The sequence below is a fragment of the Neomonachus schauinslandi genome, chromosome 2 (assembly GCF_002201575.2).
Source record: "Neomonachus schauinslandi chromosome 2, ASM220157v2, whole genome shotgun sequence".
Taxonomy (NCBI): domain Eukaryota; kingdom Metazoa; phylum Chordata; class Mammalia; order Carnivora; family Phocidae; genus Neomonachus; species Neomonachus schauinslandi.
In genome coordinates this window covers 201,973,359-201,991,613 of record NC_058404.1, presented here as the reverse complement: position 1 = coordinate 201,991,613, position 18,255 = coordinate 201,973,359, and the positions used below count along the sequence as shown (strand labels likewise).

Below are 18,255 nucleotides of genomic sequence, written 5' to 3'. Positions count from 1 at the left end.
GGGAGCGGCAGAGGGAGAGGGAGAAGCAGATTCCCTGCTGAGCAGGGAGCCCCATGTGGTGTGTGATCTCGGGAGCCCGAGATCATGACCTGAGCCAAAGGCAGACACTTAACTGACTGAGCCACTCAGGCACCCAGTATATAAGCTTCATAAAGATAGGAATCTGCCTTTTCTGATCCTTTCTGCATTTCCAGGGCCTATCAAAACATCTAGCATACAGCAGGCATTTGACAAATATCTAATGACTGAATGAATGAATACATAAACAGTCCTATGAGGTAGGTCTTCTTATTTTAGGTTATTGATGAGAAAACCAGAACATTAAGTGGCTTGCCCAAGGTAACACAGCTAGAAAGCATCAGAACCAGATTCAAAGTATACTGGTTTTCAGTATCTAATGTTAACACCTGCTTCTCATCGGTGCCCAATAGTGAGGAAGTATTATAGCCCAGAGTACTTCTACAAATAGCTTGTGAACTTCCCACAAGGAACTTTGAGCAAGTTTCATCACAGTTTATGAAAAGGTGATGCTCATGACTAAGGTTATCCCCAGCTTTTTAAAAGAATAAGAGGTGCAGCATATTTATCTTCTGAACCGCAATGTAGAAGGATCAGAGGCCAATTTGGAGAAATTGGACAATTATTGAGCATCATTTTAGTTATGTACTGATAAGCCCTGAATTATTTCTACTTCCACTTTAGTTCTACTTTCTACATCTTACAAATTGGTCATGTTCTTGACATACCTATCATTTATTCTCATTTATACTACCTGAAGACAATTAGGCAATTGTTGATAAATAGGTAACAATAATGGCAAGAGAATTAAGCCTTTTGGGTGACAAGAAGCACAACATGTGTGTTTGATGTTTGTTTTCTATTTATGAGTCAGCATCAATACCATGGAGTGAACAAAGTTATTATTAAACTTTTCCAATCAGACAATTTTTCACTAGATTTGTTATACACACATTTAGGTAATACACTATCTTGCTTTGGTTAAGTTCACAAACATATTTCATGAAAGAAAAGAAAAAGAGAAAGAAAGAGAAAGGAAGGAAAAAGAAAGCCAATCAATGTAATACACCACACTAACAGAATGAAGGGAGAAAAACACATAATCCTATCAATTGAGGCAAAAACTATCTCCACATAATAAAAGCCATATTTGAGGCGCCTGGGTGACTCAGTCGGTTAAGCATCTGCCTTCAGCTCAGGTCATGATCACAGGGTTCCTGGATCAAGCCCTGCATTAGGCTCCCTGCTCAGTGAGGAGTCTGCTTCTCCCTCTCTCCCTGCCTCTCCCCCTGGCTCATGCTGTCTCCCTCCCCACTCCCATCAAATAAATAAATAAAATCTTCTAAAAAAATAAATAAAATAAAAGCCATATTTGAAAAACCAACAGCAAATATCATACTCAATGGTGAAAGACTGAATGCTTTTCCTCTAAGATCAGGAACAAGTCAACAGTACCCACTTTCAACACTTCTATTCAAAAATAGTACTAGACATTCTAGCCAGAGCAAGTAGGAAAAAAAACAAAAGAACGAAAAGGCATCCAAATAGGAAAGGAAGTAAAATGATATTTTGCAGATGATATAATCTTGAATGTAGAAAACTTTAAATATTCCACACACACACACATACACACAAAAAAACTTAGAATAAATGAATTCAGCAAATATCAGGAGACAAAGTCAACACACGAAAAACAGCAGTATTTCTATATACTAATAATAAAGAATCTGAAAGAGAAATTATAAAAGCAATTCCATTTACAACAGCATCAAAAAAGATAAGACTTAGGAATTAATTCACTCAAGGAGGTGGAAGACTTGTACAGTGAAAACTATAAAACGTTACTGAAAGAAATTAGGACATAAATAAATGGAAACACATCCCATGTTAACAAACTGGAAACTTAATATTGTTTTTTGGGGTTGTTTTGTTTTGTTTTGTTTTGTTTTAAAGATTTTATTTATTTATTTGAGAGAGAGAATGAGAGAGAGAGAGCATGAGAGGGGGGAGGGTCAGAGGGAGAAGCAGACTCCCTGCCGAGCAGGGAGCCCGATGCGGGACGCGATCCCGGGACTCCAGGATCATGACCTGAGCCGAAGGCAGTTGCTTAACCGACTGAGCCACCCAGGTGCCCTGGAAACTTAATATTGTTAAGATGTCAATACTAATGTGAAAATTATTAAGGGAAACCTCACTAAAATGGAATCAGGGGGCCAGAAAAGGGAGCCCTTATACCCTACCACTCGTCAATTGCAGAACCAACAGGAAAAGATGTATCTTGCATTCTGGACAGTAATGTTCTTAATTTTCTTTTTCTTTTTTAAGATTTATGTATTTAGAGAGAGAGAGCCAGTGCATGTGCAAGCAGGGGGATGGTCAGAGGGAGAGAGAATCTCGAGCAGACTCCCCACAGAGCAATGAGCCCAATGTAGGGCTCAATCTCCCAACCCCAAGATCATGACCTGAGCCAAAACCAAGAGTCAGACATTCAACCAACTGAGCCACCCAGGCGCCCCAGGAATGTTCTTAATTTTTTTTTTTAAGATTTTTTATTTATTTATTTGAGACAAGGGAGAGAAAGTGCAAGTGGGGGGCAGGGAGGAGGAGAGGTAGAGTGATAAACAGGCTCCCCACTGAAGCAGGAAGCCCAATTCAGGGCTTGATCCCAGGACCCCGAGATCATGACCTGAGCCGAAGGCAGATGCTTAAATGACTGAGCCATCCAGGCACCCCTGTTCTTAATTTTCTTTTTTTTTTTTTTTTTAAGATTTTATTTATTTATTTGAGACAGAGAGAATGAGAGACAGAGAGCACGAGAGGGAGGAAGGTCAGAGGGAGAAGCAGACTCCCTGCCGAGCAGGGAGCCCGATGTGGGACTCGATCCCAGGACTCCAGGATCATGACCTGAGCCGAAGGCAGTCGCTTAACCAACTGAGCCACCCAGGCGCCCTGTTCTTAATTTTCTTAAGAACATTTTCTTTTTGGGGAGCCTGGGTGGCTCAGTTGTTAAGCATCTGCCTTTGGCTCAGGTCATGGCCCCAGGGTCCTGGGATTGAGCCCCACATCCAGCTCCCTGCTCGGCGGGAAGCCTGCTTCTCCTTCTCCCTCTGCCCCTGCTTGTGTTCCCTCTCTCGCTCTCACTCTCTCTGTAAATAAATAAATAAATCTTAAAAAAAAAAAAAGACTTTATTTATTTGAGCGAGAGAGCATGAGTGGGGTGCAGGGGGGTAGGGGAGTGGCAGAGGGAGAGGGAGAAGCAGATTCCCCGCTGAGCAGGAAGCCCCATGTGGTGCGTGGTCTCTCACTGTCTCTCTCTCTCTCTGTCAAATAAATAAAAACTTAAAAAAGAACATTTTCTTTTTGCTAGCTTACTTTAAGAATACAGCATATAATACATGTAACATACAAAGTATGTGTTAATCAATTGTTTTTGTCATTGGTAAGGCTTCCCATCAACAGCAGACTATCAATAGTTAAAGTTTTCTGTAGAGTCAGGAGTTATACATGGATTTTCAACTGCACAGGGGGACAGCACCCAAAACCCCCATGTTGTTCAAGGGTTAACTATATTTTACTACCCCAGCAGAAGGAAGAAAGATTCTCTCCTCCCTGCACCACCCCCCAACAGCCCAGCCCATGAGAGACTGTCACAACTCAACCAATGAAAAGTCACTACACTTCAAACTCCCAGTTTACTGCAATGGACTGTCTTCAAGAGCCCTCCCATCTCCCCCTTTCCTCTATAAAAGAGCATTCTTCTTTGTTCTCTGGACTTGCCTATGGTTTTGCTGTAGCTTGCATGGACTGCAAATCTCTGCTCTCTGTAATAAACCCATTTTTGCTGGTAAAATAACTGACAGTTTTATTTTTAAGTTTAACATTACTCAAAGTGATCTATAGATTCAATAAAATCCCTATCAAAATCCAGTGAATTCTTTTTTGCAGAAATCAAAAAATTCATCCTAAAATTCATATAGAATCTCAAGGGACCCCAAATACCCAAAACAATCTTAGAAAAAGAAAAAAGGAACAAAGCAGGACTCATGCTACCTGAATTCAAACCTGACTACAAAGCTACAGTAAACAAAACAATCTGGCACTGGCATAAAGACAGGCATTTACACAAAGGGAATAGAATAATGAGCCCAGACAGGTCATGATCCTAGGGTCTTGGGATCAAGCCACACATCACGCTCCCTGCTCAGTGGGAAGTCTGCTTCTCCCTCTTCCTCCCCCAGCTGTGCTCGTGCTCTCTCTCTCTCTCAAATAAATAAATAAAATATTAAATTGAAAAAAAAAAAAAGAATAATAAGCCCAGAAATAAACCCTTGCATATATGGTCAAATGGTGGTGATAAGGGTGCTAAGACCATTCAATGCGGAAAGTATAATTTTTTCAACAAATGCTATGGGGAAAACTGGACAGCCACATGCAGAAGAATAAAGGTGGACTCTTTATTGTAAAGAGTTCATATTGTATATGAACACCATATACAACAATTAACTCAAAATGGATCAAAGACGGGGCGCTGGGTGGCTCAGTCGGTTAAGCATCTGCCTTCGGCTCGGGTCATGGTCGCAGTGTCCTGGGATCGAGCCCCGCATCGGGCTCCCTGCTCGGTGGGGAGCCTGCTTCTCCCTCTCCCTCTGCCTGCCTGTCTGCTACTTATGATCTCTCTCTCTCTCAAAAAAAGAAATAAAATCTTCAAAAAAAATGTATCAAAGACTTAAATGTAAGACCTAAAACTATAAAACTCTTACAGGAAACATAGGCAAAAGCTTCACAATATTGAATTTGACAATAACTTCTTAGATATGATACCAGAGCACAGGAAACAAGAATTTTTCTGTAGCATGTGATGTTGTCTTTTTTTTTTTTTTTAAGATTTTATTTATCTGACAGAGAGAGAACACAAGCAGGGGGAGTGGCAGGCAGAGGGAGAGGGAGAAGCACGCTCCCCACAAAGCAGGGGGAGCCCGATGTGGGACTTGATCCCAGGACCCCGGGATCATGACCTGAGTTGAAGGCAGACGCTTAACCAATTGAGTCACCCAGGCGCCGAGCATGTGCTGTTGTCTGATAGCATTTTACACACAGAACTTCTCTCAAAATTGGAGTCAGTCCTCTCAAACCCTGCCAACCTATCAACTAAGGTTATGCAATATCCTAAATCCTTGTCATATTTCAACAGTCTTCAGAGCATCGTCACCGGGAGTAGACTCCATCTCAAGAAATCCCCTTCTTTGCTCCTCCATAGAAGCACCTCCTCATCCGTTCAAGTGTTATCCTGAGAGGGCAGCGGTTCGCTCACCTCTCCAGGCTCCACTTCTAGCTCTCTGGCTGTTTCCGCCACATCTGCAGTGACTTCCTCCACTGAGTCTTGAACCCCTCAACGTCCTCCACGAGGGCTGCCACCCACTTCTTCCAAACTCCTGTTAGTACTGACATTGAACCATGGGAACATTTTCTTAATGGCGTCTGGAATGGTGAATCCTTTCCAGAAGATTCTCAATTTACCCAGATCGAGCACAGGAATCACCATCTATGGTGTGTCTCTTAAATAATACAGCCTTGCGAAGTGTGTCTCTTAAATATGACTTCAAAGTCAAAATTACTCCTTGCTCCGTGGGCTGCAGAATGGACGTTGCATTAGCAGGCATGAAAACAACACTAATCTCGCCGGACGTCATCAGAGCTCTTGGGTGACCAGGTACGATGTCGACGAGCGGTAATATTTCGAAAGGAATCTTTTTTTCTGAGCAGTAGGTCTCCACAGTGGGCTTCAGATATTTGGTAAACCGTGTTGTAAACAGGTATGCTGTCGTCCAGGCCGAGCCGTTCCGTCTGCAGAGCACGGGCAGAGGAGAGGTAGCATAATTCTTAAGGGCCCTAAGAATTTTCCGGCTTCAGCTTCAAGTCACCAGCCGCATTAGCCCCTAACAGGGAAGTCAGCCCGTCCCTTGAACGTCTGAAGCCAGGCGCTGGCTTCTCTCCAGCTAGGACAGTCCCAGACGACCTCTTCTCCCCAGATAAGGCTGCCGCGTCTCCACGGAGCGTCTGTTTAGCAGCCGCCTTCCCGAGCGATCCTAGCTGGACCTTCTGCCAAACCTGCTGCAGCTTCTCCACCAGCGCGTGCTGCTTCACCTGGCACTTCCGTGTTTCCTTAAACCTCATGAGCCCCCCTCTGCTAGCTGCAGACTTTTCTTCTGCGGCTTCCTCACCTCCCTCAGCCTTCGTGGACTTGAAGAGAGTCAGGGCCTTGCTCTGGATGAGGCTTTGGCTTAAGGGAATACTGGGGCTGCTTTGATCTCCTATCCAGACCACCAAAATCTTCTCCCCATCAGCGACGAGGCCGTTGTGCTTTCTTATCACTCATGTGTTCGCTGGAGTAGCGCTCTTAACTTCCTTCGAGAACCTTTCCTTGGCATTTGCAACGTGGACTTTTGGCACAAGAGGCCTACCTTTCGGCCTATCTTGGCTTTAGACATCCCTTCCTCGCCAAGCTTAATCATTTCTAGCTTTGATTTCAAGTGAGATATGTGTGACTCTTCCTTTCACTTGAGCACTTAGAAGCCATTACAGGGTTATTAATTAGCCTAATTTCCATATTGTTGTGTCGCAGGGGACAGGGAAGAGAGGGAGAGAGATGGGGGAATGGCTGGTCAGTGGAACAGTCAGAAAACACACATATTAAGTTTGTGTCTTTTATGGGCACAGTTCATGGTGCCCTAAAACAAGTACAATAATAACATCAAAGATCACCGATCACACATCACCATAACAAACGTAACAGTGAAAATATTTGAAATACCACAGGAATTACCGAACTATGACACAGAGACATGAAGTGAGCAAATGCTGTTAGAAAAATGGTGCCCGTAGACCTACCTGACGCAGGGTTGCTACAAACTTTTTTTTTTCTTTTAAATAATCTCTACACCCAATACAGGGCCCAAACCCACAACCCCAAAATCAAGAGTCACATGCTCCACCTACTGAGCCAGGCAGGGCCCTGTCAAACTTTCAATTTATAAAAAACACAAGATCTGAGAAGTGCAATAAAATGAGGTATGTCTGTACAGTATTCCTAAAACTCAACAACAAAATAACCAATTCAAGAATGGGCAAAGGACTTGACATTTCTTCAAAGAAGATATACAAATGACCAATAAGCACATGAAAGAATGCTCAACATCACTAATCATTAGGAAATTGCAAATCAAAACTATAATCATTTTGTATTAAATCACCACAAACCCATCAGGATGGCTGCTATTAAAAAAAAAAAAAGGAAAATAACTAATGCTGGTGAGAACATGGAGAAATTGCAACCCTGTGCACTGCTGGTGGGAATGTAAAATGGTGTAGCCACTGTGGAAAAACAGTATGGTGGTTCCTCAAAAAATTACACAGAATTATCTTATGACCTAGCAATTCCACTTCCAGCACATACCCAAAAGAACTGAAAGGAGGGTCTCAAAGATATATTTGTACACACATATTCATAGCAGCAATGTTATTCATAATAGCTGAAATATGAAAGCAACCCAAGTGTCTATCAACAGATGAATGGATAAGCAAAATGTGGTATATACGTACAACAGAATATCATTCAGCCTTAAAAGAAGGAAATTCTGGCACATGATACAACACAGATAAACCTGTAGGACCCTAGGCTAAGTGAAATAAGTCAGTCACAAAAGGATAAATACTGTATGATTTCTTCTTCTATGAGGTCCCTAGAGGAGTCAAATCACAGAGACAGAAGGTAGAATGATATTTGCGAAGGGTAGAGGTTGGGGGACAGGAAGATGGGGAGTTACTGCTTAATGGCTATAGCGTTTCAGTTTTACAAGATCAAAAAAGGTATGGAGATAGATGATTAAAAACAAAACAGGGCGCCCGGGTGGCTCAGTCGTTAGGCGTCTGCCTTCGGTTCTGGTCATGATCCCAGGGTCCTGGGATCGAGCCCCGCATCGGGCTCCCTGCTCCGCGGGAGGCCTGCTTCTCCCTCTCCCACTCCCCCTGCTTGTGTTCCCTCTCTCCCTGTTTCTCTCTCTGTCAAATAAACAAATAAGATCTTTAAAAAAACAAAAACAAAACACACAGCTAACACAGCCTATTGTAAAGGGTGTATGCTGTTCTACTCAATAGAAAGCATGGCAGAACAGGGGAAAAAAAGCCAGAAGGGAGAGGAAACTGATATGTCAGGACCAAGCACGGCCCATGAGGCTAGTACCCTGGGTGGTGATGAAATGGGGTTGAGCAGTTATGGGCCACATAGTGAATTAACACCATTATCCCAGAGAGTCTTAATTGGAGCTTTGTAAAGCTACCCATGTAGACCTCGTGTTACAAACGAGGTAAGGTCTCAAGTCTTACTGTGGTGGCAGAAAGAACCAGAATTCTGAGACTGACCTGGCCCCATCACACGCTAGCGACAGCTCAGCCACAGATGCAGAGATCACCTGGCAGTCCCCGCACACCTAAGGATATAGCCTCAGCATCCCTTCTGGGAGCCCCCAGGCTCTACCAACCCAGGGTCGCTGCTCCCAACAGGCTGGCTGACATGGCCTCTGAGGAGACCAACCTATTGATCAATTCTTCCCACTGTTTTCACTCTGCACAGTGTGAAATCTCTCCATTTCTCCACAGGTTCTGTGACAGACTCAGACAGATGGAGGAGTAAGCCACAAACACGTAATCTCGTAAGATACCATATTGTTAAAATGCTCCTTAAATAATTAAAAATCCTAAAATGAAACCTAAATGTCAGGGGTAAAAGACCATATAGATCTAGGACTATAGATCTGCTTGTCTGGGTCCTGGTTAGAGGCTGTGCCGGGGCTGAACATGTGGGCTGAACACCAATGGCCACCAGACTGTAAGTACAGTCCTGCTACTTGCAGGTGTAAGTTGGTGGTGGGTATGACGTCCTCCAGTCCCCACCCTGCACTCATCTGTCGTGTCCACGACACTAAGATCAGTGGTGCAGGCCAGGTGCCTTCTAAATTCTCCTTCTGCCCCAATGAGTTATGAACCATCTCCCCCAGACGAGGGAGAGCACTGCAATGAGGGAGACATCTGGCTTCCAGAGGCATCTAAAATGAGGCAGATGAGAAAATACTGGCAATGTGATATGAAGATGTACAGACAGCATGAACTCAAGCACACCAGTGTGCACATACCGAGTATAAAGGAAAAACAGGGAGGAGGCATGCCAAGAAATGAACACTGGTTATCCCCACATTGTGGGGTTACGGTGGCTGTTATTTTATTCTTTACTCTTTACTCTCTCCTCTGTTTTTCAGATATTCAAAATTACTTTTATAGTAAAAAAAATAAGGGGGGTGCATGTCTCTTTTTCACTCTAAAATCTGGCTGCAGGGCCAAGCCTAGAAGTGAAAATTGGGGGCGCCTGGGTGGCTCGGTCGTTAGGTGTCTGCCTTCGGCTCAGGTCATGAGCCCAGGGTCCTGGGATCGAGCCCCACGTCAGGCTCCCTGCTCAGCAGGAAGCCTGCTTCTCCCTCTCCCACTCCCCCTGCTTGTGTTCCCTCTCTCGCTGTGTCTCTCTCTGTCAAATAAATAAATAAAATCTTTAAAAAAAGAAAAAGAAAATTGTCTTATGCAGCTACTCTCTTTGCAGACCTAGTTTCTTTCCTGGGACAACCCAGATAATAGCTATGGCCCAAACAGGGCACTAGAGTTCACCCAGATGCGTGTGGTACTTCAAACAGCTGTTACAGACAAATACTGTTACTCTTGCTCCTGTTCTGGGCATTTATGGTACTTCACAAAGACAGATCATCAGTGTCAGGGACGAGGAGGAGGGAAAGTGAGATTTAAGTCTGTTATCCGAGGTCATTGCTCCCAGCAGAAGACAGCTGTTACTGAAAGACTCATTTACGAATGGAGCTGAAAGTCACCTCAGAACATAACCAGGGTTTACATGGCCCAGGACCCAGTGTGAACACATACACACCAGGAGCCTATGCTCGGGTACCACACGCACACAAACACCCCAGACCCCAGTGTCTACACACACAACACAGAATTGAACATGAACACACGTATACACAGAACCTTCCACGTACACACACAATCCCATCAGAACACAATACAGTCACATACAGCCCTCACACCCTACAAGGGGGCAGACCTCTTAGAACCCAAATACAGGGGCGCCTGGGTGGCTCAGTTGGTTAAGCGACTGCCTTCGGCTCAGGTCATGATCCGGAGTCCCTGGATCGAGTCCCGCATCGGGCTCCCTGCTCAGCGGGGAGTCTGCTTCTCCCTCTGCCCCTCCCCCCTCTCATGTGCTCTCTCTCTCATTCTCTCTCTGTCAAATAATAAATAAAATCTTTATTAAAAAAAATAAAAAGAACCCAAATACATACCCATCAGAACGCCAGACATACAGATACCCCTCAGGCCCAACAGACACACACCCCTCACAACCAACAGAGACATACATACCTTACACCTAATAACAGCACACAGACACTTTAGAACCCAAACATGCACACATACCTCCCAGAATCTACCACAGGCACACAAACTTTCCTCGGAACCAACATGGGAGCTCCTCCTCCAAACCTAATCACAAAACCTCATAACCAACAAGGACACTCACCCCTCATCCCAACACAAAGAGAAACAGCTTCAGAACCAACAAAGACACACAACCCTCAGACCCAACACAGGCATACAGACCACTCAGAACTCAACACGGAGCATACACCCTCAACTCAAAGTGGGAACACACCCCCCCCTTCCAAATGAACATCTACTCACACCCCTCAATACACAACTTGGGCACAAAAATCCCTCAGAACCCAACATGAGTGCATACACCCCTCAGACACAACATAGGCACCTCAAACCCTATGTGGGCAAACACACATCTCAGAACCCAAAACAGGGACACACACCCCTTAGGTCCAACACAGGAGCACAAAGACACCTCAAAACCAACAGGGACACACAACCCTCACCCAATATGGGAGCACACCCTTCAGAACCAACACTGAACATACACACCTCAGACCCAACACAGACAGACAGAACACCTCTTAGAAACCAACATGGAGGGGCGCCTGGGTGGCTCAGTCGTTAAGCGTCTGCCTTCGGCTCGGGTCATGATCTCGGTGTCCTGGGATCGAGCCCCGCATCGGGCTCCCTGCTCGGCGGGAGGCCTGCTTCTCCCTCTCCCTCTCCCCCTGCTTGTGTTCCCTCTCTCGCTGTATCTCTCTCTGTCAAATAAATAAATAAAATCTTTAAAAAAAAAAAAAAAGAAACCAACATGGACACACAACCCTCAGAACACAACACTGGCACACACAGCCCTCAGAAAAAAACATGGATATACAACCACTGGACCCAACATGGGCACAGCACAGGAATACACACCCCTTAGAACTAACATAGACACACAACCCTCTGACCCAGATAGGCACACTCACTTCTCAGAAGCCAACACTGACAAACACACCCCATAGACCTACATGGGCAGACCCCTCGATCCCACCACAGACACACTACTCAGAACCAACACAGACACGGTACTCTTAAGACCCAACATGCGCGGGGCGCCTGGGTGGCTCAGTTGGTTAAGTGACTGCCTTCGGCTCAGGTCATGATCCTGGAGTCCCGGGATCGAGTCCCGCATCGGGCTCCCTGCTCGGCGGGGGGTCTGCTTCTCCCTCTGACCCTCCCGCCTCTCATGTGCTCTCTCTCAAATAAATAAATAATCTTTAAAAATAAAAAAAAAGAAAGAAAGAAGCACATAGGGCGCCTGGGTGGCTCAGTCGGTTAGGCGACTGCCTTCGGCTCAGGTCATGATCCTGGAGTCCCGGGATCGAGTCCCGCATCGGGCTTCCTGCTCCGCGAGGAGTCTGCTTCTCCCTCTGACCCTCCCCCATCTCATGCTCTCTCTCTCTCTCATTCTCTCTCTCAAATAAATAAAATCTTTAAAAAAAAAAAAAAAGACCCAACATAGGCATACACACCCCTCAAACAAGGGAGCACAACACTCTGAAGCCAACATGCACACACACACACACCTCAGAACTGACACTAACACAAACACCTCAGACCTAAAATGGACACACACACCACTGAGAAGCCCCTGAGGTGCACATGCCCTTCAGAACCCAACATAAACACAACCCCTTAGAACCTATGCAGGCACACACTCCTCAGACTCAACATAGGCACATACACCCCTCACAACCCACAATGGGCACACAAGAGCAGACTCCTCAGAACCTAACCCCAAGGCACACCCTTTAGAACCTAAAACAGGTATATTACCTCTCAAATCAACACAGACACACACCTGTAGAACACAGGCACACAACCCTTAGACCTAACACAGGCACACACACCCCACAGAACCCAAAAGAGGCACACACACTCCTCAGAACCAACAAAGACACACGACACTCTCACCCAGCTTATAAACACATCCTTCAAAACCTAACACATGCACACACCCCTCAAACCCAGGATGAGAGCACACCCTTCAGAATTAACACAAACACACACCCTCAGATCCAACACGGAGAGACACAGCTATCAGAAGCAACAAGGACAGACAGCCCTTTAAAACCAAATGGAGGGGCGCCTGGGTGGCTCAGTCAGTTAAGCGTCTGCCTTCGGCTCAGGTCATGATCCCAGGGTCCTGGGATCGAGTCCCGCATCGGGCTCCCTGCTCGGCGGGGAGCCTGCTTCTCCCTCTGCCCTTCACCCACTCATGCTCGCTCTCTCACTCTTGCTCTCTCTCAAATAAATAAAATCTTTTAAAAAGCGTTTTAAAAAAAATAAAATAAGACCAAATGGAACCCAACACAGACACACCACTCAGAACAACACAGACACCCAACCCTCAGACCCAATATGGGAGTATGCCCCTCAGAATCAGCACAAACACATACCCCCTCAGATGCAACAGAGGAGCACACACCTCAGAACCTAACACACAAACACCCCTCAGACAAAACCCAGGCACACACCCCCCTCAGAACCCAGTGAGAGCATCATATGCCTCAAACCCAACATGGGAACGTACACACCTTCAGACCAACAAGGACCCACAACCCTCAACATGAGCACACACCCTTTGACCCAACACAGGATACACTGCTCAGAATCTAACACACTCACACACCCTCAGAAGCAACACGAACACGCAACCTTCAGACCAAAACAGGCATACATACTCCTCAAAACCCAATGGGGGCTTCACACCTCAGAACCAACGCAGACATACAACCCTTATGCCCAACACGGTTGCACACACACCCCTTAGAACCAACAGGGTCTCACAACCGCTAATCCTAACACAACCTTCAGATATAAATGGACATACAGTCCTTGACACAACATGGAGAACACCCCTCAGAACATAACACATACACACAATCCTCAGAACCAACAGGAACAAACGCTCCTCATACAGAACAACCTTCAGACCCAACAGGGCACAAATACCTCTCAGAACCCAGAACGGGCACAAACCCACAGAACATGGACACACACCCCTCAGATCCACCACGCTAGGCAGACACGCCTCAGAGCCAACGTGAACACACAGCCTTCAGCGCCCACCGCGGGAGCACGCCATTCTGAAGGCAACACAGGCACACACACCTCGGGACGGACAACCCGACACCGGCGCACACACCGCCTGAAGAGCCAACAAGAATGCACAACCCTCATACCCAACATGGGAGCACAGCCGTCAGAACCACACTGTAAAAATTCATAAAGGAAACTGTTCAGAACCGAGTCTTGACGGGGCAGGAGGAGCGCTCCCCCTCCCACGCCTCGCTGGTCGCCAAGCCGACAGGAGCAGGGAGACTCCGCGCGGCCGCGCTACTCCGCCACCCTGTGCCACAGCCCGGCCAGCTCCCGGCTCACCCCCGCCGACCTTGTTTGCAACGGCCCTCCCGACCCCCTTCCTCTGTAAGAGCCTCCCCTCCTCGGTCCGGTGGCCTCCCCTATTTGCGCGTCCCAGACCGCAATTCTCTGCTATTCCCGAATAAATCTATTTGTGGGGGGAAATGACTGGCAGTGTTCTTTTTAAGGTTAACAGCGTCCACGCGCGCCCTCAGAACCGACAGGCAGACACAGCACCGCCCTCCACACTCAACACGGGCACGGACACCCCCCGGAACCCCCCCCACTGTCCTCACACCCAACACAGGAGCACAACTCTCAAACCTCTCGGAGCCCAGCGTGGCACAAACCCTCAGCCCCAACGCGGACTCACCGCCCCTCAGAACTCGCTGCGGGCCGAGCAAGCGCGGCTCTCGCCCACCGGGGACGCACCTGGCGCAGCGCCGCCTCGCAGGCGCCACCCTCCCGCTGCCGGAGCTGCTCCCGGAAGCGCGCCACCTGCTCCAGCAGCGCGTCCACGAGCGAGGGCGCCGCGTCCCCCTCGAACGCGGCCAGGCGGGCGCGGAGGCGCTCAATGAGGGCGTCCCGGGCGGCCAGCTGGTCCTGCAGGAGCCTCAGCCGCTGCCCGGCCTCGTGGTACAGGCCGCAGAGCGCGGCCGCCGCGCGCGCGGCCCCCTCCTGCCCGCCGGACCCAGCGCGCCCTGAGGACATGGCCACGGGCTTCGACCGGCGGGGGCGCGGACGCCGCCAACTTCCGCGCCCGGTCTGGGCGGGCCGCGCACCTTCCCGGAACTTTTCCCGGCGCGCCCCGCCTACCGCCGAGAGCCCGGCCCCACCCACGACAACCAGCGTGGCCCCTGACCCGCAGTCCGGTCGTCTCAGACCCTTCGACAGCCTGGCCCCGCCCCTGCCGATAGCCCCCGCCCACGGCGGCCCGCCTAGCCCCGCCCCCTGCCGGCAGTCCGGCCCCGCCCACGACGACCCGCGGAAAGTCCGCCCCTGACCCGCAGAAAGGCCGTCCCAGACCCTTCGACAGCCCGGCCCCGCCCACGGCGGCCCGCCTGGCCCCGCCCCCTGCCCACAGCCCCGCCCCTTCCCGCCCCATCCGCCGACCGCTTGGCCCCGCCCACGGCGACCCGCCTAGTCCCCGCCCCCCTGCCGACAGTCCGGCCCCGCCCACGACGACCAGCGTGGCCCCTGACCCGCGGAAAGGCCGTCCCAAACCCTTCGACGGCCCGCCCCCTCTCCAGGCCCCAGCCTTGTGGCCCAGCGGTCCCGGAGTGCCCGAGTGGCGGGCTTGTCCCAGCGGCCCGCCTCCTCCCCCCGCTCCCCGCTCCCCCCGCCCTGTCCCCCCCTCCCCGGAGTCGGGGGAGTCTTCGGGGAGTCGGCCCGGAGGAGGAGGAGGAGGAGGAGGAGGAGGAGGAGGAGGGAGGGTAAGGCCGCCTCTGATGCAGCTGTTGATGGGAGGGAAAGAAGGGGTCAAAGGCGACCTCAAGTGTTGGACCTGTGCGTGGGTCCACATCACCGGGCTGCAGGCCAGGCTGGCCACACACGGCAACAGGAACAGGGCGACGGCCCAAGAGCCGAGCCCAGGGAGATGCCCTACCCCCCACCCCCCACCGCGTGACAGCGAGCCGGAGCCGGGCGCCGGGCCCACGCGCCCCTCGCTAAGCTAGTCTGAGAGCAGAAGGCAGGAGCGAGCTGCCCTGTCCTACCCGCACTGCTCCGTCCCTTTCCTTCCTCCACCTTCCCAGACCAACTCCCGGTGGTTTTCTGGCTCCACGCTGCTTTCCTTTTCAAAGTCTGAGCTTTCCCCCACAATGAGGCCCAGGCACACCTGCACTGTTTCAAAGGTTCCTCCCTCACAGCCGCTGCGTCTTCCGCCCTGTCCCCATCTGGTTTTCCCCTTTCTGTAGTCCACTGCCAAGCTCGGGCTGGGCCCCGGGAAAACCCTGGCAGGCTTGTAAATCAGACAAGCGTATGAGCAAAGCCAACTCACACTTCCTCCTCTGCAGAGGGAAGGTCAGAGCCGGTACCCTCCCTGCCTGGTCGGGGGTGTTGTGGGGACTAGAAGATGAGGTGTAGGTCCACAATCCCCGTGGCTACGGCTATGGATGGCACAGTTTGTTTGGCTGAGGCAGTGGTGGAGACAAAGACACAGCTCCGGCCCCACGGCTGTTCGAGGTGGGATGAGTCCTCATTTTATTGCTATACCTATAGCTTGGGGCAGGTCAAGCGCCCTTGGCCCTGGTTCTCAGCCGTGAAATGGGCATTCCAGTCTCTCATCCAACACTCTCGGGGCCCCATGTATTTTGGAAATCCGAATGGATTTCCAAATTTTGGATTTTATGTAGGGATGTGTCATTGAGGTAGCCAGGCTCCGGAAAGGGTCTCCCAGCTCCTGGGATCCAGCTCTAGTGATTTCACGCCCTGATGCCATTGTCACCATTAGGATATTACAGAAAGGATGGAGTGTGATTTCTGCAGTGAAGTGGAAGGACGTTGTGGCTACTGCCTTGCTCTCTCTTGGATCACCAGCTCTGGGGGAAGCCACCCACCATATCCTGAGGACACCAAGTAGCCCTGTGGAGAGATAACGGGTGGTGAGGAACTAAAGCTTTGTGCCAATAGCCAGCGTCAAACTTGCCCACCCTAGTCAGTGAGCTTCCTTGGAACCGCTCCCTCCAGCCCAGGCAAGCCTTTAGGTGATGCAGCCCCAGCCTACATCTTCCCTGTGACCTCATGGGACACCCTGAGCCACAACCACTCGGAGAAGCTGCTTCTGAGTCCCTGAGGTGTGCGGTTTGTTACGCAGAAGCAGAAAACTAACAGGTAGTACATTACGGTGTGCCTACTGAGGCATGGACGGCACCCCAAAGCCAGATACATTAACATTTCTCCAAAGATGACTATTCAGACTGAGATAAAGAAAGACGATGAAAAGCCTTACAGCTTTCAAGTTAGATTTCTCACCAACTTTAAGAAAGACATTTTGAGTTTCCAAGCTTTGGGGATCTCAGGATTCCGGATGAGGGATGGCACACTTTCCACAACAGGAGTCCTACACGGTGCTGTGAGGATTCTTAGGTTAACATCCTTCACAGTGTTGTTAACAACATGCCAGTGCCTTCAGCTAAAATCCGGGTACTGAGTCAGGCACTGGGGATTCATGGGCAAGCACTCTGATGGTGGAGACAGACCCTCTTTCAAAAAAAAGAAAAAGAGGGGCGCCTGGGTGGCTCAGTCGTTAAGTGTCTGCCTTCGGCTCAGGTCATGATCCCGGGGTCCTGGGATCGAGCCCCACATCGGGCTCCCTGCTCAGCGGGGAGCCTGCTTCTCCCTCTCCCACTCCCCCCTGCTTGTGTTCCCTCTCTCGCTGTGTCTCTCTCTGTCAAATACATAAATAAAATATTTTAAAAAAAAAAGAAAGAAAAAGAAATGAAGGAAGGAAGGGAGGAAGAAAGAAAGAAGTTGCAAAGTAAGGAAACTTTGTACAGGAAAGGGGAGGAATGTATAAGTAAATAAATAAGGAGCAAAGAAGGAGAAACAGGAGGGCAGCCAAACGGAGGGGAGTTTCAACGGCAACCTAGGGCACAGAAAGGAGTGAGTCCCAAGCAGAGGAAAATGTGCCTGGGGAGAGTTACAGGGGCCAACACCCTGGCCAGAGTGGGGCCAGAACAGCCTCTGGCAGCAGCTGTGCTGAGAAGGGGTATGAGAAGGGGCTGGGGGCCTCTCCGGGGCCAAGCACACCCACCCAACAGTGGCCGATCAGGTTGGCTGCTGGTGGGGCTTAAGCCGCCACATTTGCACACACCTGCTGTGATGTCCCCACCCCACCCCCAACCCAAGCCCTTCCCTTCCCAGTGTGTTCGGTGGAGAGATAACGGGTGGTGAGGAACTTCCGTTCCCAGCAGAGTTCCTACTTGGAGGAAGGTGTCTTAGATCGGGCTTCCATAACAAAATGCCACAGATGGGGGGCTTAAACAGCAGGCTTTACTTCGCCCATTTCTGGAAGTTGGAATTCCAGGTGCGAGCCAGTCTGGTCTCTCCTGGGCTGGCACGGGTCCCCCCTTCCCCGTGAGTCCTCACAAGGCCTTTTCTCTGTGTACACACATCCCTGCAGTCTCTCTTCTTTTTTTTTTTTTTTTTTAAATATTTTATTTATTTGCGAGAGACACAATGAGAGACAGAGAGCATGAGAGGGGGAGGGTCAGAGGGAGAAGCAGACTCCCCGCCGAGCAGGGAGCCCGACGCGGGACTCGATCCCGGGACTCCAGGATCGTGACCTGAGCCGAAGGCAGTCGCTTAACGGACTGAGCCACCCAGGCGCCCCTGCAG

The 18,255-nt window shown here is 49.5% G+C and overlaps 1 protein-coding gene across 2 annotated transcripts in view; it reads right to left on the bottom strand.

The window, feature by feature from the left end:
- The window catches only part of TNIP2 (TNFAIP3 interacting protein 2), a 34,828-nt gene extending 20,160 nt beyond the window's left edge, over positions 1–14,668 (bottom strand). For both annotated transcript variants that reach the window (XM_044913038.1, XM_044913039.1), the window contains exon 1: positions 14,350–14,668. In XM_044913038.1, coding sequence (XP_044768973.1) covers positions 14,350–14,628 — 279 coding nt within the window. In that variant the 5' untranslated portion in view covers positions 14,629–14,668. The remainder of the gene's footprint in view (positions 1–14,349) is intronic.
- Positions 14,669–18,255: the final 3,587 nt, after the last annotated feature.